This window comes from Condylura cristata, unplaced genomic scaffold (genome assembly GCF_000260355.1).
Source record: "Condylura cristata isolate star-nosed mole 26May11 unplaced genomic scaffold, ConCri1.0 scaffold00011, whole genome shotgun sequence".
NCBI classification, from domain to species: Eukaryota; Metazoa; Chordata; class Mammalia; order Eulipotyphla; family Talpidae; genus Condylura; species Condylura cristata.
Window position 1 is genome coordinate 21,277,273 of NW_004567112.1, and position 23,964 is coordinate 21,301,236.

General features: G+C 40.7%; 2 protein-coding genes across 2 annotated transcripts in view; both read right to left on the minus strand.

Moving 5' to 3' along the window:
- Window positions 1-9,176, minus strand: part of LOC101623873 (chromosome unknown open reading frame, human C10orf131) — a 39,553-nt gene extending 30,377 nt beyond the window's left edge. Inside the window, exons 1-4 of the mRNA XM_004681029.1 lie at window positions 8,916-9,176; window positions 4,948-5,015; window positions 3,649-3,775; window positions 2,609-2,676 (exon numbers count right to left, since the gene is read on the minus strand). Coding sequence (XP_004681086.1) covers window positions 2,609-2,676; window positions 3,649-3,775; window positions 4,948-5,015; window positions 8,916-9,176 — 524 coding nt within the window. The remainder of the gene's footprint in view (window positions 1-2,608; window positions 2,677-3,648; window positions 3,776-4,947; window positions 5,016-8,915) is intronic.
- Window positions 9,177-11,878: 2,702 nt separating this feature from the next.
- ENTPD1 (ectonucleoside triphosphate diphosphohydrolase 1) overlaps window positions 11,879-23,964 on the minus strand; it is a 70,427-nt gene continuing 58,341 nt past the window's right edge. The window contains exons 8-10 of the mRNA XM_004681030.2: window positions 21,907-22,023; window positions 17,501-17,635; window positions 11,879-15,486 (exon numbers count right to left, since the gene is read on the minus strand). Coding sequence (XP_004681087.2) covers window positions 15,280-15,486; window positions 17,501-17,635; window positions 21,907-22,023 — 459 coding nt within the window. The 3' untranslated portion in view covers window positions 11,879-15,279. The remainder of the gene's footprint in view (window positions 15,487-17,500; window positions 17,636-21,906; window positions 22,024-23,964) is intronic.

Here is a 23,964-nt window from a genome sequence, read left to right on the forward strand (position 1 = left end):
TGTCTACTCCCATGTACAGATCTACTCCCATGCAAATGTGTGCTCCCATGTGTCTACTCCCATGTACAGATCTACTCCCATGTAAGTGTGTGCTCACACACAAGCAGTGCCCACCTCACCTATGCACTTTTATAAAGTGAGGGAATTAGGAGAATTAAAAGCAGCATACTCTCAGTTCTAAACTCATTGAAAAACAAACTCACATTTTTTAATGTGGTGAATCTGAATCTTTTAAAAGCAGATGGCCACCACTTCCTCATCATACACAGCAGGAGGCGTAGGGAAGGGGTCAGCCCTACAATAACAACCCTCACAACTACTAGGCTTTCTCAGTGTGTAAAATAAAAGGCTTGCCTTGCATACCATTTCTATCTGTATTTGTTGTCACATTAACCTTCAAATTTACTCACATTGCAGCAATGCTGTATATTTAAATAGTCCGTATATTCTTTTATGGCCCTTTATCCCCATTCACTGCAAAACTACTACTAAAAATCCTCAACTTTCTGAAAAGATATTCCTTTGGAAGTAGTTGGCATGGAAAGCCTTAAAGCCAATTTCTCTTTTTTCACCTCTTTTCTTGCTATGCACTGGACTGATCTTGAAAATTTTCCATTTTTACTACTCATACATTTTTTGAAGTCTACTTTTATTCTTAACCTTAATTAAAATAAAATTTACTAGTAGGAGACAGAGATGAGTTTAAAAAGAAAACAAAAGAATCCATGTACTTAAATAGTTATAAAGTGCTGTCACTGTTTAATGTATAAATGCTGATTGTTCATGGTTGTTTTTCTCCCATCTCCAATAAGGGCATCTATTAGGCTGGACACCTGGACATTTCCCCATGTTCCTTTAGTGGAACTAACCTGTGCAACTGGCACAAGTTATTATCCTCTAAGACATCAATCGCCAACCCTCTGGCTCTTTTTTTTTTTTTTTTTTTAAAGATTTATTTATTTGTACATACAGAACCGGGGTACAGGCTAGAGGCTCAGGGGCGGTGAGAGGCTTCACCAGAGACAGAGTGGGGAGCAGAACAGGCAGATCGACGAAGCACACTGCTGAGGGGAGCAGCGGGTGGGTCAGGAGAGGTCTGCCACACCATGTGGTCACCTCCGGGGCAGGCGGGAATCGAACTCATGTGGAAGTGGCTTTAGCTTTTCAGTGCAGTGCTTTAACCCGCTGCGCCACCAGGGAGGGCCCGTCTTCTGGGTCTTTTTTAATCTATCAGCCAGTAACATAGACACTGAGGCTTTGCTGTGAACTCAGAGAAAGGAACCATGTATTGAAGAGGGCAGGATTCTCCTGGCAAGCTGGACTACTCATCTTTCATCTTAGGATATTTACTTTGAATCTACAGTTCCCCCCAAACATGAATTGTTTTGTCTCTTTAAGTTTCAAACGTGCTATAAAACACTGAGTTTTAGAACAGTCTATACACTGTGGAGCATCAATAATATTTCATTATAATTTTTATTTCATTTATTTTGACAGTACTAATTTATTCGTGCTTATTTAAAAAATCAATTGCGGGCCCTCCCTGGTGGCACAGCAGGTTAAAGCACAGCACAAAGAAGCTAAAGCCACTTCTGCATGAGTTCGATCCCCGCCTGCCCAGGAGGAGATCCACGTGGTGAGGCAGATCTCTGCTGGCTCGCCCGCTGCTCCCCTCAGCAGTGTACTTCATTGATCTGCCTGTTCTGTACCCCACTCTGTCTCTGGGGAATCCTCTCACCCTCCGCATCTCTGGCCTGTACCCCAGTTCTGTACAAATAAATAAATCTTTTTTAAAAAATCAATTGCTACTTTGGTATAAACTATTTTTATTTTATTTTTTAAATGTTTTAAAAAGCTTTATTTATTTATTTATGCATACAGAACTACGGTAAATCCTCCAGGGATGGGGATTGAATCAGATTGTAGTGGCTGCGGCTAGCTTGCAGTGCTGTGTCTTAACCCGATGCAACACCAGGGAGGGCCTAAACTATTTTTAGATAACCACAAAGTTCATTTGATAAACATCAATGGAATCATAAAACATCTATGAAAAATAATGCTTTGAAAATCGTAAAAATGAAAACCACCCAGTATTTACCTCTGTTAGCTTTTTGGGTCTATCTATATATTTTTTGAAATATGAACAGTAACATCTTTTAAAAACTCAAATGGGGGCCCTCCTTGGTGGTGCAGCGGGTTGTACTTCGTCAATCAGCCTGTTCAGCTCCCTACTGTCTCTGGTGAATCCTCTTACTGCCCCTGAACTTTTGGCCTGTACCCCAGTTCTATATGAATAAATAAATAAATCTTAAAAAAAAAAAAAACTCAAATGGGATTTACTGTTTTCCAGATTTATTTTCACCTTACATACCTACACATTATAATTTTTAGATAAGAAACAATGTTAAATAGGGACAGGAATGACTGCAAATTGACATGGGAGATCTGTTGGGAGCGACAAAAATTAGTGTAATGTTGGAAGACAGTGTTGATTGTAATATAATTATAAGTTCTCTAAAAGGTCATTGATACATACATTTAAGCTGGATAAATGTTTTCTATGTATAATATACCTCAAAAAAGCAGTTTTTAAAAATAGAAAAAGTTACTCACCTTAGACCTATGAGTAACCTTATCACTAAACACCTTAGTTGAAGATTTCTCACTTTGATTAATCTGAAACACAATGTAAATACATGATATTGAAAACTTAATCTTCATATATACCTACATAATTGTGCTCATAAAACTTTTGTCCAGAATGAAAAATAAAAATGCCTATTGATAAAAAATTGGACCAAGAGGAGGTGGTAGATCCACAGTATGGAGTACTATACAGCCATGAGGAAAGATTAAATGCTGCCACTTATAGCAAAATGTGTATTAAAAGGAATTATATGTAGTACAATGAGTTAGAATGATAGAGACAAAAAAGGGAAATTTACAAGTATATGGTTCAACAAAGCAAAATACTTATAAAAACTAGTGGAAAGTAATAAATGAAGTTATTTCTCAGGCTAAAAGAGAGAAGGAAGGGAGGAAGGGTCAAGGGGATGTAAGAGATGGTGGTGGGAGAGTAAAGCAAGAAGTTAAAAGCAATTGGGAAATTTTTAACCTTCTACCTCAGATTTTGTGCTTTCAAGGCTCCTGTGAGTAGATAAAAGCATTCCTAATATACAAATTTCAATTTGTGTCTATATAAACATAAAGCTTATTTTGTGAGATCGTGACTTCTGGTTCTTTTGGTTGACTGATATTCTTCAGAACATCAATGAAACAAGAATTAATCATCAAGAACTTGCCAATGACTGTCTCTGCATTTGAAGTCACTGATTTATTGAACGTATGGATGTTTATAAATGAATATGTGACTACAATTAAAATAAAATTAAGAATTCTTCTTGTTTTTCATTTATAAAGTACATACATATTTTCCCCTGAGATGACCATGACCAAATCTCTTAATTCTTCTGGTTCTTGTTTTGAGGTTATAGGGTTGTCATGAGACAAGTACAGGGAGGAATAAGAACTTCCAAGATTTTTATTCAAGACTGAATTTTTGGTTCTTTTTGACCAGGAAACATTTATTATATTACATTTAAACAATAAGCTTAAAAAGACGAAAGGGGGAGGGGGAAGAAGCATTACCTTAGCATTTTTTAGTTTGTCTCTGACTTTGTCCCTCAAAGTTTCTTTTACACTTTGATTTTCTTCTGCACCTAAATCAACCAAGAAGCTGACAATGTAGAGTTCATGATACTTTCTGACAACATAACTAAGTAGCAACAGCAATAAAAGTACCTATTAAATAACGAAACCACATGCACTTCTAAGATCACCACAATTACAAAGACTGGTCCATTGCACCGTGATAGCCTAGGTCCTAAGACCAATGAATGCCCTTTCATCATTTCCAATTGGAATAAAAACTCTCATGAATGGTCAGGACTAAAGTTTGTTTCTCCACATCCTCAGTTATTCGCTCAAATTCTTCTTTATATCTGTAGTTAGACTAAAGGGGGAGAAAGCTCAAAAAGAAGTGAGCCATGAGGACAATCCTATTCCATTTGTAGAGCATACAGTATACTTTACAAATATTCAATATCAAAGCCAGTTACTTCAATTTGATTCAAGAAATCTGAAAGAGCTCTCTAGATATCCATTTTAACTTATGTCAGCTTTATAAGATCAGTATAATACTGCTAAGCCCCTGCTTCTGTCAGCTTTGAGAGGAAATGAAATGGCTGTACAGGGTGTAAAGAAGACTCAAGCTGTGGTGTGTGCTCCAAAACTCTTACTATTTTCTATTCCTCTATTGGATGATCTACTGGACAGACTGAGAAAGACAAGAACTGTTTGATTCTAGTTAAAGTAGAAAATGGAGGGACCTACTGGTCATTTTTTTTCTCTCTTCCTATCTTTGAATTGCATAGAAAATAAAATGATGGAAACAAGGGGTAAGCCACAAAGTTAAATCACTACAGGTCATGAGACTCTTCACTCTTCACTGCAATTGTTCTTAGTATAAGAACAATTAGTTGGTTAGTCTATATTCCCAGAACTTAGAACGGCAAGTGGCATATATTAGGTACTCAAAAAGTACTCCTTGAATGACTAAGTTAGGACTCAATCATAGTTTATGCATCTTTTCCCCTGACATGTGGAGCTTCCTGAAGCAAGTTTTATATCTCTATGTTTAGGGTCTAACACAGCCTCAAGCACTAGTAGATTCCCCAGGCTACAGAGAGACAGAGACACAACAATAGAACAAAGCACTGCATGCGTTGACTTGGACGTTTCTGGTGACCAGTTTTCATGATCAAGTTTAGCTTTTGCTTGAACTCGTTCCTTAAGTAACCTGTATTCCCATATAAAATCCACAGACAAGATTAGTCATTTACATCCTTTAGAAATAAAAAAACAGCATCAGTGTTGTTATATATTTACTAAGAACCTTTTTGGAGATGCTTGTCTAAATTTTCTTTGACTGCAGTGTTATCTCTCTCTTCTGACATCTGAAAAAAAAAGGGGGGAGAAGTGGTGGAATTACCTTGCATCTTTTTGTTTTAAATGCCAATTCATAGCCTATGCCTGTTTTTTGAATTGATACGAGCTCTTCTTACACAGTAGATTTTAAAATTATGAAATTCCTCTCTGCAATGTATCATATAAATGATAGAATTAAAAGTATCTTTTAATGATAAAATCCAATGGATACATATTATTGTTCATATAATGCCTATTTCATATATCCTTTAGGAAGGTCAAATAAGACATGAAAATATTGAAACTCAACACTACATCACTGTCAGCTGTTACAGAACTGATTACTCTATAATAGCTGATAATGTTGGGCACCTTTATTTTGTGCAGACTTCCTAAGTCCTTGTCCTCTACCCTTTTACCACTACTTACCATGTATTCTCCCTTTAGCGACCATACTTCCCCTAACAGCGAAATGCTGGCACATCCTAAACCTTTGAAGACAGACCAATCTGTCTCCATATTTGGCTGCTCTCCTGGATACACTTTTATCTGGCTGCCTACTGGTATTTCTTATTGAAACATCTCATAAGCTAAAATGAAATTTGTTTACCTTTTTTAAACCTCATTCTAAAACTAAACCATATTAGCTATGTTAAATCCTTTTTTTTTTTTTTGGATGATATAGATTATGAGTTTACTTTTTATTTTAAGAAACAGAATCGCACAAATCTCCTTTAATAACTATACATGCCAACCAAACTAATGTACAGTTGGGGTGGAAAGAGTAGGCAGATACACATTAGTTTCCCAATCACAGTAAAAACCTGGGTTTGTATTGAAAGTCAAAGAAATGGGTTCCATGATCAAAGTAAAGGCATCATCACCGTAAGAACCCACTCTGCAGGCATGCTGAGAAAACAACAATGCAGCCATGGTGCTGAGCCACACTTACGTACTGCTGAAGAAGCTGACACAAACTAAGATGTGCTGCTGTTATTAAACCTTCAATATTCCTTAAGACAATTAAAAATGCCTAACTCTACTTTTGACCAAAGAACAGCAATCCTAGAAAGTGTGATGTAACACCAACCCTGGCTAATGATTGACAGAAGTCTCCTTTCAATCCCTAATTATCTCAGCAACACTCCCAGAATTCTGTATACTTTTTCATAATTTCTCATTCCTATCTAGATTGCAGGGATAGTGATTTATTTGGAATTACTCTAAGAAACACATTGATAGCAACTTTTCTTAAAGCACAGCAGAGAATGGCTGGGTGACAGGCAAAGAGAACAGATAAGGAAGTATTTAAGTAATGTAATAAGTGAATATACAACTAACTCACCTCTAATGTTCTTTATTACATAACTGACAAACTTAATAAGAGTACAGTTCATCTCTACTTTCTCTCATTACTTTCCTTAACATATCCACTCTATGATTTGGATGTAGGACCAAACATATATCACATTTTTCAGGATCATCCTACATTTATAAATGGATGATTTAGCATAGTCAAAATTCTTATAAAGTCTATTAAAACCTTACTTTTAAAAATAAAGATATTCTTTTCTTTTTTGAGGTCTTTTTCATGATTGTTCTTGCATTCCCACTTGCAATAAGAAATAGTCTGAAGAGTTATCCAACGTGTGGAGTGGGTTCAAAGGACTAAGGTAGGCAACTATGGGTCCTTGGTGGTGAGTGTAGTGAGGTAACATACCAATTAATCACAAACCGTATTGTAAATAAATGGGAGGAAAATGGAACAGCAATATACATACACACACACACATATATTAGTGAAAAAAACTATTATGATACTTGAGATAAAATTATACTATTAAAATATTTTAACTTAAAAGCTAAGCAAAGAGATATATCCTCATCTTTAGTATTTAGCAGTTGATCACCTTGCAATGAGACATGTAAAAGAAGTAACAGGTATAATTATTGGAAAGGCGATGACTAAATTATTGGTTTGTAGGAAGATAGGTTTTTACTCATAAAAAGCCCAAGACAATAAAAAGTTCAGACATAGAAAGATTTTAAGTGGTAGAATAAAAGAGAATGTATGACAAAGTTAAGTTTCCCTACATACTAAAAATATTTTCAAAATATCTAGGAGTAACTGCAATTAAGACATGTAGAAGTGTAACCCAAACTATAAAAGTTATGACAAGGAAAAAATGTCTGATTATACATAGAGCTATTCTCTGGAGGCAGGGAAATCAGTTAAGAGGCCATTATAGTCCTGATAAGAGATGCTAAAAATCTGAATCATAAAACGAAAGCAGGAATTGTGGTTAGGGGTTCATTTAAGTTCAAATTCACAGGATTTGGGCAGTAAGCTGAGGTCTAGGAAAAATGAGGGGAAAATCAAGGACTCCCAAGATTTTGGTTTGAGTAACTGAGCGGTAGATGATTCTAGTAGTTTCAAGGTAGGAAGGGATTAAGGATGGAGTCCAGATTTCAGAAGTTTCTAATGGATGCTTATGGAACATTCAGGCGGGAGAGCCAAAAGATAACTTAAAACTACTGAGTAGAGCTCTCCCTGGTGGCCCAACGGGTTGAAGCACCGCACTGTGAAGCTCTCAGAAGCCACTGCAGCAGGAGTTCCATCCCCAGGGAGGGAGATGACGCATATGGCTGGGCAGACCTCTCCTGACCCTCCCACTGCTCCCCTCAGCCGTGTACTTCAGTAGATCTGCCTGTTCTGCTCCCCACTCTGCCTCTGGTGAATCCTCTCACCCACCATACCTCTGTAAGCATAAATAAATAAATCTTAAAAAAAAAAAAAACACTAAGTAGATTTGAAACAGAAGATAATCTGGTCAAAATTACTTAAATTCTGCTTAATCAGTAAAAAAAAAAAAAAAGATATTGACTTAGTGATTCTTTAACGGAATTCTTTAAGATTCTTTCCACTAAAAAGTATCAACTTAGTATGTACCTACTAGACACAGTAATGGTCTACTCCCCGCTGCTGTTCCATCCTTTGACGCATACTTCCTCCAATCGAGAACTTTCCACTTTTCAAAGTCTAATTCAAACCCCTCCCCAACCCCACTCCCAACCGAAGGAAGTTGTTTCTGACACTGCCCTTTCGTGATTTCCCACAGCACTCATGCCTTGTGCATTTTGTTCATTACATTCTGCCCCACCTTTCAAGTCCCTCTTTCTGCTTACTGTAATGAGGACACGGGAAGCGGGCACGACCTCATGTGCCCTCCACTAATCCTAGCCAGGTGTTCAGTAGAAAATAAGGACCCCCTTTGCAAGTCAAGCATGCTCTCCAAAGCTGTGAAGTGGTTCCCACACCTGCTAATTCCCAAAGAGGATGACGAGAGGCCAGGGAGCTGCAAGTCCCAGAGTAAGGAGGATACCCACCCCCTCCTCCGAAACTCATTCCCAGAAACCCCTCCCCACCCCCCCACACACATCCTAAACTCCCTCCCCACCACACACACACACACACACACACACACACACACACACACACCTCCTAAACTCCCTCCCCTCCCCACCACACACACACACGCACACACACACACACCACTCCACGCTGTTTTCCCCACAGAGCAGGGTTCCAACAATCCACAATACTGGAGGCCTGTCTGACAGGGTAGGGGCAAGGGAGGCTTTAACCCGCGGTACCGGACTTCAAAGGGACATTCCCTGGACGGCAGTGTACTAAGTGTGGGCAACGAAGGTAGGACGCACCATTCACAGACCAGTCGAGGTCATTAACCGCCGGGTACCGGTCCCGACGTGCGCGCCCCAAGAGCGTGGCCAGTCTCGGGTTGAAGCCTCGGGACAGCCTGCCAGGAGAACCCGGAGCATGCGCGCTGCTGCGGCCCTCAGCCCGACGGGTTCGAGCCTGCGCAGGTCGTGCGCCCCGGAGTCTGCGCCTCCACTGTTCGCCCACCTACCCGGGTGCTGCGGAGATGGAAGCACCCGCGGCTTTTACTGCGGCCTGCGTCTCTGCGGGCGTGTGCGGCGCCGGGCGGCCGCAGCTGCCCAGGGGCTGGTCTGGAAGAGACCAGACCTGAGTATTCAAAGTGAGGAAGAGCTGTAGTCCCTACGGGTGCGTAGGGACCGCCAGCTCCTCCTCGGCTGGCGGCGATCGGAGCGGCCACAGGAGCGCCTGTTCCAGAAGGAGGATATTCTGGAGCCCGCTGGCGATGAGCCATCGCCCGCACTGTCCAGGGGCACCCGGCAGCTTCTGGTGAGCCTGTGGAGATGCCGGGGCACCCCCAGGTGACTCCGCAGCTCGAGGCTCTCGTGCCCTGTCTCCACTTCTCCATTTTTCCGGGAGGGGCTCAAGAGAGCTCTTGGATTTATGGTGCTTTCGCTTGGCTTCATGATATGCTCCTTTTTCTTACTTTGTGTTCAGTTCGTTTCTAAAAGCCTATCCTCTGTTTCTGACCATTTCAAATTTCTGTTATTTTTTTTCCTTTATAGTAATTTTAGATAGGGAAGATGTGGAATCACCCCAAATACCCAAAAATAGATGACTAGATCAAGAAGTTGTGGTATATATATATATATATATATATATATATATATATATATATATATATATATATGTAATGGAATATTACTCAGCAATCAAAAAGGATTATCTGGGGTTCTGATAAAGAGGCAAATCACCTGTGCAAGTCTATGGAAGTACCCAGGGTCTGGACCCCAAGTGAAGGCTTTTTTTTTTTTTTAAGATTTATTATTTTTCCATACAGAGCTGGGGTACATGCCAGAGTTGCAAGAGGTGAAAGTATTCACCAGAAACAGAGTGGGGAGCAGAACAGGCAGAATGACAAATGGGAGCTGCTGAGGGGAGCAGTGGGTGGGTCAGGAGAAGTCTGCTGCGTCATGTGGGTCACCTCTGGGGTGGGGATCTAACTCGCACGGAAGCAGCTGCTGCGACCTTGCTGTGCTGAGTCCTAACCCCTTGTGCCACCGGGGAGGGCCCCCAAGTGAGACTTTAATGATGAGTAACATCAATGGATTGTCCTACCTCTTTTTCTTCTCACCTCAATTAACCACCTCAAAACATGAAGCACTTTGCTACCTGAATAATTTTGATCCTTCCTTCCCAACATAAAGTCAGTACAATAATCCAACATGTCATCAGCCACATCTATACAATTACTTCTTTAACCCATCAGATAAATTGTGGTAAAAGTGATCTAGTCATGAAACATTTTTTTAAATGAAAAGATGCTATGAAATGTTTTAGTTACCAGTTTTTATTTAAAAATATATATATACTTTTGCTTGGAAACTTACAAATTGATAGCTGCAGGAGTAAGTTTTGGATTCAAAGCATATACAAAGAAAAAAAGAAACTGAGATATAACTAAATTTGAAGGATATCACCCAATTATTTCCCATTAATATGAATAAATGGAGATTTTGCTAAGAGCAAAATGTTTGTCCTTTATTATGAAAATGCTAAGGACTGATAGCATACGCTCCCCCCACAGGTCTGGGAAAAGGTTAAGGGTTCCTATTGATCAGCACCTTTTCACCCCATGCGACTCTGGCCTGTACCCCAGCTCTGTATGAAAAAATAAATAAACCAAGATGATGTACAAAGGGTTATGATTATGTCAGCAATGGTCCAGCCCAGAGGGATGGAGATTTTTTTTAAGATTTATTTATGCATACAAAACTGGGGTACAGGCCAGAGGTGCAGGGGCAATGAGAAGATTCACCAGACACAGAGTGGGGAGCAGAACAGGCTGACTGATGAAGTACACTGCTGAGGGGAGCAGCGGGTGTGTCAGGAGAGGTCTTCTGTGCCATGTGGGTCCTCCAGGGTGGGGATCAAACTCATGCTGAAGTGGCTTTAGCTTCTCAGTGCTGTGCTTTAACCCGCTGCGCCACTGGGATGGAGACTATTATAAACACCAGTGAAGTGAGTGTGCCAGAAGAGAGGCACAAGAGACTGGTATTTTGGTAACAACCACTCCTCGGATGCTCTGATGCTTATGAAGTGTTATGTTTCCCCAAAAAGAATTTTTAACAAGATACCCGGGCAAGAGTATTTCATGATTGCCAGTCTTAAGTCTGAATTCCTTCAACTGGGCCCTGGAGATTTTTATTTTGTTGGAAAAATTTGTAGACAAAAGAAACACTCTACAGAATTGTCAGGCTTATCATAACTTTCTGGAATAATTTTTAAAGATTTCTTTATGCATACAAGAGCAGGGATATGGGCCAGAGGTGTGGAGGGAGGGGAGTGAGAGGATTCATCAGAGATAGAATGTGTCTATTGGAATGCAATGGTTGAGGGTAGCAGCAGGCCAGACAGGAGAGATCTGCTGGACCATGTGGGCCAGCTTCCTGGCTGGGAATCAAAATCGTGCTGCAGTAGCTGCCTATAGCTTCATAGTGCTGCAACTTAACCCCTTGCACCACCAGTGGGGGGGGGGGGTGTCTTTCACTCCTTTTCTGTGTTAGAATTATCCATGCACTTTCCCAATTCTCCCAGGGTTTCCCAAGTTCTCCAACTTGCTAATATTAGGCCAGGCCATATGACTGACTTTGGTCCATAGAACGTGGGTGGAGACTACAGGGCCCCTTCCTGGACAAAGCCTTAAGAGACAACTTCTGTTTTTTCTCACTCTCCTGTGACTGTGCCGTTCATCATGAAAAAGGGCTGATCTGAACGAGACCTATGCCCACAGGAGAGCCACCCAGCTGACCTGCAGACTCGAGAATAGTTTGTTGCCTGCCACTGAATCTCTGAGATTGTTATCAGAAATATAAAAACTAAACTAACACAACCTGAAAAGAGCCATGGTAAGTGAGCACAGTTAATTTGGAGCAATTGTAATGTTTTTACAAGATAGCAGCTACTGGTTTTGAATCAGAGAGGGACCATACCAATTTGGGTAAAATTCAGGTTATATTTCAAACTGACAATAAGTGGGAAGATATTTTAATGGTAGTAACACACATCGCTAGAATAACATACATTGCTACCTTCACGCATTCAAAGAAAAAAAGGCAATAAAACCTGAGGATCTTAAACATGTGTTTAAGAATCATGTTAAACTTCATATAAAAGTAGTAACAGCAAGAGTGTTAAAACATCTATAGGTATTTTTTTAAATGCCCCCCCTAAAAGGACAAAGATTGCCCTTGTCTTCTGATATATTTTGGGTGTACTTTTAGACATACACTGTCCCATCAGGTACCCACTAATCACACATGTTACTGAGCACTTGAAATGATAACTAGTCTTCAGTGAGAAGTGTTATAAGTGTGAAGATACACAACATGTTTCAAAAGCTTAATATGAAAAAAATATCTGATGTTTTTATACTAATTACATGTTGAAATATTTTAGATATAGACACTATTAAATTCTCCTTAGCTAGTTTGATTGTACCATCTTTTTCTTAGAGATCTTGATTAACACATTAAAATGAAATATGCTTTTTAAAAACTTTTATTTATATCATAGTTCTTAATTTAAGAATGGGGTAATATGAAACATACAACTTAATCAAGTAAATTCATTCTTCTGTTTATAGCTATAACCATTTCTGCTGATTCCCTGACCCTCATTCAAGGGTTCATAGAAAAAAAAATTCCTATCTTTTAAATGAATGGAGTCACTGGTACCAAGTTTGGGTAAAAGTCCAGAAAGAAACAGTAATCATCTATAAACAATAGCCAATCCAACATTAAAATGACATAGTGACCCTATTATCAGGCCTGCCTTATGTAGAATGGTCCAAAGGGAATTCCTGGATCTGCCTCAAAACCAACTCTCCCTTCAACATATATGAAATTAGGTTGTATCTACTAATTATCTTCATGGCTTCAGTAACAAGTGAAATTCGGTCCCCAGATACTCTAAGAATTTTTTTTTTTTTTTTTTTTACCCAGGCAACAGGACAAAAGTGGAGTAAGCAAAGGTTTCAGTGTTCACTTAAGGAAATGTAAGCTAAGAGGCTTGTGAAGGGGCAGTGTTTACAAACAAAAGGCAATAAACTTGGGGCAGAAAAACACAGCTCTGTCATACACTAGTTTGTGTGACCCTCATTTGTAAAATTAAAACTACTGCCATCCTTTCATTTTGTTTTTAGGATCAACATAGAGAATGTCCATTGACTTGTATATGCAGACATAAGGCAGTAAGGAACTGCTGTTTACTCTCTTTGTAAGGAACTGCTGTTTACTCTGTTTGACCTTTTATTTTCATCATCATCATCAACTACTAGTTATTTGATATTGGAATGCTGTGCAGTGAGAAAGCAATATATTTAAAAACTAGGAGTACAGAAATCATTGATTAGCATTATACATTGCATGTGAACATGCAGAGTTCTCAAACTGTATCAGTGTTACCATGACAGTCTTTGTGGATTTAAGACAATATTAAATTACAAATCCATCAGTAAGCAAGCCTTCTTTCCAACTTTTACAGCATGCGCCATAAACCCTATATTCATATAGAATTAAATATGCACTTAGAAGTTATAAGGAGACGGCCTATCACACTTGTGAGAAAAAATGGTTACGTGGATGCCATGCTTCAGCTCAGCTATTTGGACAAGGGATTGAACCATCCGGAGTTTCAATTTCTGTGTCAGAGAGAAAAAGAAGTAGCTACTTGCAGATTGTTGAGGAGATTAAATGAGAAAATGATATAATGTATTTGCGCAGGAAGAATGGCACACAACAAATGCTCAATAGATATTTGTTACCAAAATATAACCCACTAGAAAGGTTCCAGAATGTTCTAATTTGACTTCTCCTTCCTATTCAATGTACAGTAAGTTCAACTGTGAGTAGCAGAAAATGTTCCTATCCACAGCTTTGTGAAGCTTATGTCGACCTGTCAAAAATCACTCAATTTTTCAAATGATGTAGAAACTTCTGATTTTGGGTTTGTGAGTGAGCTTTTCCCTATTCTCCCCATTCTCCCTCCAACCCCCATCAGCTCAATGGTTAGTGCACAGTGGTAGAGTTGGATAGCTTGGGAAAGGTCAGAGTAACATATCACCTCTCCATCCTGCTCAACAGGCAGGGTAAGTTCCAGCAGGAAGTAGAGGGTTTCTTCATGTTTCCATGACAAGGTCCACAGCACAGCTTCTGCTTCTCCCACAACACAGTCCATGAAATAAGTAAATAGAGTCATTTTTGACAGGGTTGGTAACAGCTCTTCCATATCTGGTTCCTGGCCCATTTTGATACACTGACAGAAAGGTATATTAATAAAGCTCTCTCACTAAATTATACCCGGGCCATTAAAGCATGTTACTACAAACTCAATGAGCATCTTTGTGGTGCTATTTATTAACATGTTTTGCTATAAACTGAATGGTCAGTGGTTCAAGTCATCGACTTGAAACGATTTTTGTCTCTAGCCAATTTCTTGATGATGAAAATATTCTGCAGGCATGGTTAATGGTTGCCTAACTTTGTGCAAGTACTAAATGCCACTGAATTGCACATGTTAAATTGGTTAAGTTTTATATCATGTGTTTTACTATAATAAAAACACAATTCCAATAGATTCAACCCTGAGTTGTAACCTTTTCCAACCCTGAGTTGTAACTATTTTTCTTCCTGATGTGTATACACTTAGCATGTAGAGTGCCCTGATAACTGAATAGCTATATCTACATCAGCTTTTAAAAAAATCTCTGTAACATTTTGGCATCATCCAGGAATATGTGACTCATCCACATCCCTGTTTTGGATTACATCAAATATTGGATTAACTGTATGAGCACATAAATTCCTTTGTAAAACTCTTTGGCCTTAGCACATTTACCTAGACTAGAGAATTCTCTCATGTAGAGCAGGCTGGGGGGGGGGGGGATGTATGCCTGCCCTCTTCAAAGTCATTGGATTGCTTTCTTAATAAGTGGGGAAAGGAGAAAGGGTCTGCAAGAGTTCCTGAGATTCTTCTTTCAGCCAGCATAACTTCCCAGCAGAGGCCTCAGAATGCTCAGGTTTTCTGGACAAAGTCAATATTGCTCTATTATAAAGTGAAGACCACAAAAGGTGTTGGTCTCTTAAGACCTACCAAGCACAAAAGAGCAAGGGGGAGAGGGGGATTGGGAAAGACTCACAAAAGAGACAATATCTGCCAGAAATCCTTGAGGCAGAAGATGGTGAACATCTCTCACAAAAAGGCTTTAGCCAGAGAAGCTTCATGCGGTCAGGACTAGGCTTGGTGAACAAGGAAGTAACGGCCCTTGCACCCTACTGTGGGGGAAACTGCCTCTGTGCAAGTTTTCTTTCACTCCAGTCACACTTCAGCTGCACCTTCTATGCCATGTCTTTCCAGAAAAACGAAGGCTTGAGAAAGATAAACACGGCTGTGATGACCACCATCACCAGAATCAGGGAGAAGACGATCACCAGGAAGACGTACGTGGAGTGGGGGAGAGGTGGAACCAGAGGTTGCTCGGGTGGGATCATGTTGGTCAGGTTCAGCATGTAGCCCAAGCTCCAGCCGATGCTGTTGCCGTCCATCTGCAAACAGTGGGGTAATTTCATTGTTTCTGGTTGAGAATTAAATGAGTTTTCATTGCAGCCCCATCTATGACACAGAGCAACCAGTGGGTGAAGAGTGCCATGTTCAGGTCCCTAAATAGCTCTTATATTTGCAACTGGGAATATGGTTGTGAGAAAAGCAGAGCAAGTGCCTAAAAAAGGAGAGTTTGGACCTCATTGCTGTGTTCCCAAAATTCAAAAGGGAATGCGGTTAATGTCCAGTCTCCATTCCAGGAGGTTAATTCAATAGGCCTTTGGAGATTTGCACTCCTTTTTTGTTGTTTGCAGGCATGGAGTGGGTTGGACAGGGAGCAAAGAGGATGTGAGGGAACAGTCAAAGGATGAGAAGATAATGAATGTCTATGTACAGCCATATCAAGCCCAGGAGTTTCACCCAGAGAAAACTATGACTTCTTTATTATTCAGTGAGGGGAGAAATTGGTGAATAATCTCAACAAGTTGACCGTACTTTATGGAGGATAGAAGATGGTGCACATGCCTGAGAAAGGATTCTTATTAAATAATAAAACATGCTTAGATCCTACATCTTCCTAGGAATGTTTTCGAGTCACCTCAAAGTATTCTGTAAATAACAAAATTTTTGGTAAGTGTTTTTATTGCATGAGTTGTACATGGTCATGGCAGAAGAATTAGGAAGTACAATAATCCTAATAAGAAAGGAAAACTATCTCCACCTCACCACTCAGAAGTTGCTCCTGCTATCACTTTGTAACATATCCTTCCAATCTTCTATGCATATTTTATTCTTACAAAAAAAAAAGAAATTAAATTGAATACAGAATCATTTACCTAATGCCGCCTTGGAAAGATCAGTCTGTCTCTCTTAAGGGTTTCTACTTCATTACCGCTGGCATGACTGTACTGTATGTTCAATTTTATCACTTTCTAGTATATGTTGAAAGCTCTTAGCACATATTGTAAAGCAATCTCCCAATTGACATTCCAGCCAATACCATGTGAAAAAAAATTCCTGTGCCCTAAACCCTTATCAGTGCTGGAAATTAATAATTTATAAAAGGTTGGGTTCCTTTTATGGGGGGAGCCGGGGCCTTATCTGACTGCATAGTTAAGGAAGGCTCCAGAGTTAATTTAAGGTTTAGAAAACTTGAATCATTCACTGGATAGCAAAGAACATTTAAATTGTTGGTATATGTGATACTGACATATCCTTCAAGCAGATAAACTAAACCATGATGAAATGAAAAGAAGACAGGAATATCAAAACAAGAAAAGATTTGTACTTGAGTTTGCAAAGTCAGTATGGGCAAAGTGCAATGGAACCTCAAATCCCTCTAACTCAAGGTTTTGTTTTGCTTAAAACCACCAAATTCAATAAGCAGGTAAATTACTTTATATTAAAAGGTAGAGACACACTGCCGTTTTTCAGTGGCATTTTCATCAAGCATGAGTTGCGCAAGAGAGGTGCAAACCATGTCAATGTTGCTCTGTGACTGGATGCCGGCAGTTGTCACTACAGAAAGCCTGCTGGTGGCGACGCTTTTTTATGTCTCCAACTGAGTCTGCTTTTTTAAGCAAAAACCCTCATTCACAACCCCTCATCCCCAATTCCACGTGGACTTTTCAGAGGGGTCTACCCTAAAGCCACCATCTGCAAGGCCTTTGCCTCTTCTGACACCACGATAATCCCTTCCCTACTATGGAAGGGGCCTTCAGCATAGATGTTGAAGCAGCACATAGAATAACTGTGGCTATTGAAATACAGTGGTATCACTTAGTATCTCATGTTCTTGTTTCATAGGAATTGTAGTCATCACTGTTACATGAGCAAAAAGGCAAGGCTGAGCTAGCTGGCCAGCACCCTGGGTGGACCAGACACATGCTGCAGTTTGTCTCGAGACAAGGAGGCAAAACAGGACATGAGGCCCACCCTTCCCTCAGTTGGACTTCCACCCCTCCCACCCTGTGCCGCCTCAGTCACCCCCACCTGACTCCAAACAATGGCCCAAATTACCTGGTCCACAAAGTGAATGTTCTTCCAGTTGGCTTCTGTGAAGTGAAACTTGTTGAGGAGAACAAAAATGTATGTACCAGCAAAGCAGTATTCACTCAGGTACTTCTCTTTCGTGTTGTTATACCTTCCTTTCACCTGGAAGTGAAGGAACTGTATTCGTGTAACAGGCACAATGCACACCCTCTTTTACAGTATGACTGCTGATTAGGCGGAGGAAGCCCCAGCTCCTGTGGGCTGAGAGCCTGGCGCTGCATTCCGGCAATGGGCACAGGTCTTCTAGCTTAGGGTCTATACAGGGAACTTCTCCACAAGGTTCTATATAAATAAATGACCCAGGGCAAAGGTTTTTGTGGTCTAGTTGATTAATTCATTTCATACTTTGTGAAACCTGAATTTCACAATTACAATAGCATGTTAGCTGAAAAATCTTGCAAAAAAGGAATATATTAATCTTTGTTTAATCAGAGATTTTTATATGACCTGAGCAGTCTTGAGTTCAGAGCACTTTAAGGGGAAAGTGTAAAGAGCTTTCCACTCTGTGTAGCTCTGGGCCAGCAGCATCAGCAGCACCTGTGAGCTCATTAGTCCTCACTGCAGAACTATCACCACAGGTAGTCACGCACACACTGGTGGTCACGCATGCACTGAGCACTGCAGCTCTGGAACACAGCTTAGGAAGCATTTTGCTTGGGACTGCTAAAGTGCCAACATTTCACCTTCCCTCTGTTGTCCTTACCTCACCTCTTTCTTATTTTTTTTTGCATGTGAGTCAGGCATAGTAGTATTCTCAAGTCCTTCATATGTCTGTACTCACCCAGTGCTGAATGAAGATATTAAGGACTGCCTGCCAACCCCGTGCTTACCTCTCCAAGCTGTTGCAAATATGTGCCCAGACACCCACAGCTGACTCTGCCACTCTCCAGCCCTCAATTAGAGGCCAACAGGCCAGAACCTCTCCTCAACCCAGCTGTGTCTGCTGCCCTGTCTCTCAGCACTTGAAACAGGCACTTCCCCCTAGACATCCTGGGCAGAGAAAGAACTAACATTTGTAAGCAGACATCATTTACTAAGTCGTATGCCATGTGTTATATAAATATGTGATCTGAGGGCTGCCTGCCTGTGGCTAACTCTGCAGGACCTCAAGTGCACCTGTCTGCCCTGGTTAATGTTGTGGATGGGTGAGCACACTCACTCCCCAGTAAGGCCAGCAAACAAGTCAGCAGAGCACAGTGCACTCTGTCCTGCAAATAGCTGCAGCCCACTACTTTGTTTCAAGTAGAAGCTACAAGAAGCCCCAGGCCGGGTACAAACATGCACCTCGCCCTTTGTGCATATCCGGCACATTTCCTGTTTTTACCTGCAAGAACAGACCCTATATATACCCATGGGTGGTCCTAATAGACAGACTTCAGACTCCAGGCTCCTGCTTCATTCCCTCACATCTCCGAGTCTCCTACTCTCTGAGTCTCGCCTGCACGTAGCAGTAAGCGCACCCCTCGGTGGGTTAACAACACCTGCCTACCCACCTTTTGCCTGTATCTCTCTCCCCTTTCAAGGAATAGCTCATCTTTGAATGTTAATTGCTGGCTGGGGTCCATTTCTCACTTGGTTCCTGCCAGCCTCCATTTCTGGAAGTCTTAAGTCCACACCTAAACTGCCTTCTCCTACTCTGACAGAATTCTATGAATGGCTGTGTTTGGAACCTGTCTTTGTGTCACAATCCTAGGAATTACTTTTCAATAAACAACTCTGCATGTGACATTTTCCTGAGATTTTGATGTAGCAACAGCTGACTTTGCCTCTTCAGATCTCTGCCACTTTCTTTTAGTGAATGCACTCTGTTTTTCCATTGTGGAAAGATCGCTTCTGCTATTGGATGCAACTGCAACAGGCCTGTTGAGGAACCATTTTGGAACACAAAATTCCAGTCCAGTTGAACTCAATTTGAAACTTCTGCAACCCCACAGGTTGCCTAGGTTCTGAATGGCTGGTCTTATATCCTGGGGCTCAGTGCTCAGCACTTAGCACATAACAAAATTATGTTGTAGAAATCATTAGCCCATTTCCAAGATGCGAGAACTGAGACTTGGCGTTGATCAGCAATTTGGCCAAAATCATACATTAACAAGCAAAAGGACTCCTATCTGAACCAGATCTATGTGGCCCAGTTCCCTTGTAAACTTCAACACTCTCCCCTTCCTTCTTCTGAAGAGCTATACATTGGTTGTGCAGTCTAATCTTCTGAGGATCATTTACAGTAGTAGCCAATAATATAGAAGCCAAAGAGATCAATCTGGTTCTCAGTCCAGTACTGATCATGTTAGTACTTGTGGACTCAATAATATGTGCCCTCCAATTTGGGGAACAGGCCAACCACTTCCTTCTCTATTACCTGTCTGCCCCTTTCTCCTCTCTCTTTTCCATTCCAGGGGGCATTCCCACTGGGCAGTATCAGGTTTTCTCTTCCCCACACATTTTCCCTTACTATCCCCCAGTGGACAGGATATGGCATTTCCCTCCAAAGGCTAAAAGTGCATGAGTTGGCATGTTGTGACAGAGTATACTGAGAATTTCAAAGCATTGTTCTCTTGGGCTAACTAGCTCTTGGGTGACCAGGTTTTCCGATTGAAAGTTGTTTATGTTTTGGATGTAAAAAGACTTTACCAGCCCTTCAATTTACCTACCAGAAGACAAGCATGAATGTCCTTTCCACTCATTTTCCCAGTTTCACCAGTCAGGGACCCAAGGATTTGGGTTTCCTTTCATTCCCTGCTAAGACAGGGACAGGAAGCTCAACATAATATATGTAGAGCTTCTAGCCCACTTCTCAAGACATAGTATATTCTTAATTGTTCATTTTATCTCTGCCAAAGGTATCTAGAAGGGATATTCCCAAAGTCAAGATATTCTGGAGTAGCAGTCCTTCTGACTAACGAGGTAAGCAGGAAAAGAAGAGTTGTTCTACAACAGGTAGGTGGCCAAACTGTCCTTTCCATGTGGGTGGACAATCCATGTGGGTGGACAATGAAGTTGGAAAAAGTAGAACTTGGGCCACACACACATCTCAACATCACCTCACCCTGCAAATCCCTCTGCCCCAATACACCTACCCTTCACCTTCTCAAATGCTGCCTAATTTCTACCAAACTCAGGTCTCTGAGTTTCAGGGCCTCTGAGCAATGTCTCATGTGGCTTACCTCAGCAGACCTAAAGACTTGCATACAAGTGTTCCCAAACTAATCTGATGAAATAAAGTAGGTGAGGGAAAGAAGAGAAAATCTGACAGAATTTATACTCTGAACGAAGTCATATACAAAAGCCATATATACATGTAGGCTTGGTCTCAAGTGTCCTCAACTCCAAGACCCTCATCTCCTTCCACAGACCACCACCTGCTGCAAAATGTTCCCTCTGAGTGTTTTGTAAACTGGAAAGTGCTGATGCCTATTTGAGCAGTCTCCAAAACCCCCCAAGTACCTCTCCTTCAGACAGAATACTTAGAGAGAAGACCAACCCTTCAAACTTTTGCACAACCTTTCTCTCCTATGTCAGTGCCAAGGAGAAGAGCAACCATTTATAATTAATTGCATTTCTTAAGTATTAAAGCACCATTCACTTTTGCAAATGTCCACTTAAAGCAGCTGCTGTGTTGTGCTATCTGTAGATCTTCTGTCTTTTTAAATCAGAGTAGACCGGCTACCTTCCTTTTCTCTGAAAACATCAATCAGGTAGGATGGATTGTGAATGATTCAGTGCCTCAGACAATAAAAAAATTGTGCTTCAAATTGATTAAGTCATAGATACACTTGACTTCGATAATAGAGAAAACTCACCAAAATGGTGTGGCAGATTCTGTGAACTACCTGTCTTCCCTGCTAATAAAGCCTTGTTTGGCTTTTTTAGCTCTGATGGGAGGAGGGGCAGTAGTGACTATCGAGTTCAAGGAAGCCGCTCCAGAGGGACCTAAGGCTCTAAGCCAATCACAGACTCCTGCACCCTGCATCCCCAGTCAGTCCTGGCCAATGAAGTTATAGGAAAACGACTGTAAGGAGCTCTGGGATGGCTTTTACTTCTGTGAAGACCTATATGACCCCTGAAGTCATTTCTTGTGCCTTTGAGGAAATAGACGTTAACACCAGAACTGAGGAAAAAATGACTGAGATAGTCAAGCTGCCCACTGCTAGACTTCCTATTAGGTTAGAAAAATAAGTCTTTTTTGGTTAAGCCATTGTATGCCAAGTTATCAAGGAAGGCCAGAAATCTCAACCCTGGCTATGCATCCTTGGGCTTTTCTAACACGTTTTCTGGACCTTGGTCAAATCATTACAACTTCAGGAACAGACCATACCCAGAAAGCTGTTAAGAGCTCAGGACAATGATGACATCTGTTGCTTCTATTCACTTACCTTGTCCCAAGGCAGAGCACAGAACGTATTCATAATCTGAGTCACCTCATTCTCAGAGGGGAGTTCTTCTGATGTAAAGTTTAAGAAGTCCATCACATAATAATAAGCTGAAAATGCCTACAAGAGAAAAATGCAGAATCTTGTACTGTGTTCAACACACACAGTGTGATACTGACTCACTCTCCAGAAGACCACAAATTGGACTCTGTAGCAAGCAAGGATATGGTATAGCCAAACAAGATAAAAATACTAATAATTTTTAATACTCTATTGGTAAACTAAGAAACAGATCATTTGTGCAGAATGCAATTGTGGCAAAAGTTCCCTTCCTGCAAATTTTCTGTGACTTGAGCATGTCCAGGTTGACTGGTCCTGGAAATGATGGGGATGTGATTACCTTTTGTGCTGCAGGTAGTTAAACTTTGAGATGCAGGAATTAGCAATGGGAACTGCCTGCATGAATGTAGTCTAGGGTGACAGTTAGGAGAGAGAACTCACCTTTTTAAGGGACCACCTGGTGATAGGTTAGGTTAGCTTTTTGCTATCTGCAGTGATGTGCTAACACAGGCCCTTTAGTACTACAGGAGCTTACTGCTAAGTTTTTAGGATGCTGTGAGTCAACTGATATCATGTTGATAGCTTAAAGCAGATCATGGTGGGCATATTTATACTATGATAATTCCAAATACCACAAGTTGGTCCCTTTAACCCCAAACTGCTGGTTGTTGAACATTAATCACTTCACCACTGCTTGTGGGAGGTAGGCATGTTAAAAACCAAATAAAACCAAATAAAACGTATTAAAATCAAATAATCTTTAGACATTAGGGAGAAATTACAGATGAAACAATAAAAAAAATCTGAAACTTAAAAACTGCCAATGCAGGAGTTAAGTACAGGTACAGTGCTGACCTTAGGCTACAACCAGAGAAGAAAGAGCAGATTCAGAGGAAGGCAATGAGCTAATCTAAGGAGACAGCCAAACTGAGATTCAAAAGGCTGCCAAGTGCAATTTCAGTAAGGATAAAACCGAAAAGCCTACAGCCTACAGAGGGCGCTAAGATTCCTCCACTCTGTCAGCTCTGCTTCTCCCAAACTTCCTTGGAAGATTCACATTCAAGGGCAAGAAATTCCCACACCCACACCACTAGGAACAGTTTACTCAAGCTTCAAGGCAAGTATTGGGCCAGGTTTCCTAGAAGGTAAAGATTTCAGAAATGTTAACAAGTCAACACTTCCTAGCAGTTCTGACAGTTGAATCTTAGTTTAGGAGCTTGACCTAACAATGTCTAAGATGAAGAGCCAGTGCCAGCCCCGTTATGGGCCGTAAGAGTGAGGTATGGTTCTAGTTTGTTCTAAATTTGGGTTTGGAATCAACGGATAACAAAGTATAGCTCTGCCAGTCATTGTCCTATTCTGTGGACCTGAAGGGGAGGAAACTGTGGTCTGGTCATGGCTTAGGTGAATGAGCCCACAGTACCACCCAATACTGTTTTTCCAGAGACCAAGGGAATAAGGAACTCATATCATTAATTTTGTAGTGATTATACAAAATCTAAAGGAGCTTTATCTGTGATAGGACTATGCAGGATCTTTTTCCTGCAAGAGTCCCAGAAGGAGTTGATCCTGCTTCTTCACATGTTGATCTGCTTTCTGAAAATGGGAGGAGTGTGAAGGCAGACCAAAGCCCTGTGTCTCTGAATGCTATTTTGAGTGATTATGTCTTATATATATATATAAGCATATATATAACTAATATATATATGTGTGTGTATATATATGTATATGTGTGTGTGTGTGTAAATAAAAGAAGTTTGGAATGTCCCTGAATGCTTAATACTTATTAATATATATGGCATAGTCAATAATTGTTTATTGGTCATTTTATAATAATATAACTATCATTATAAGAATACTTTATCTCGGCCCTCCCTGGTGGCACAGCGGTGTAAAGCACAGCACTGCAAGCTGCTTCAGTGCCAGTTTGATCCCTGCCCCGGAGGTGACTACAGGGTGCAGCAGACCTCTGCTGACCCACCTACTGCTCCCCTCAACAGT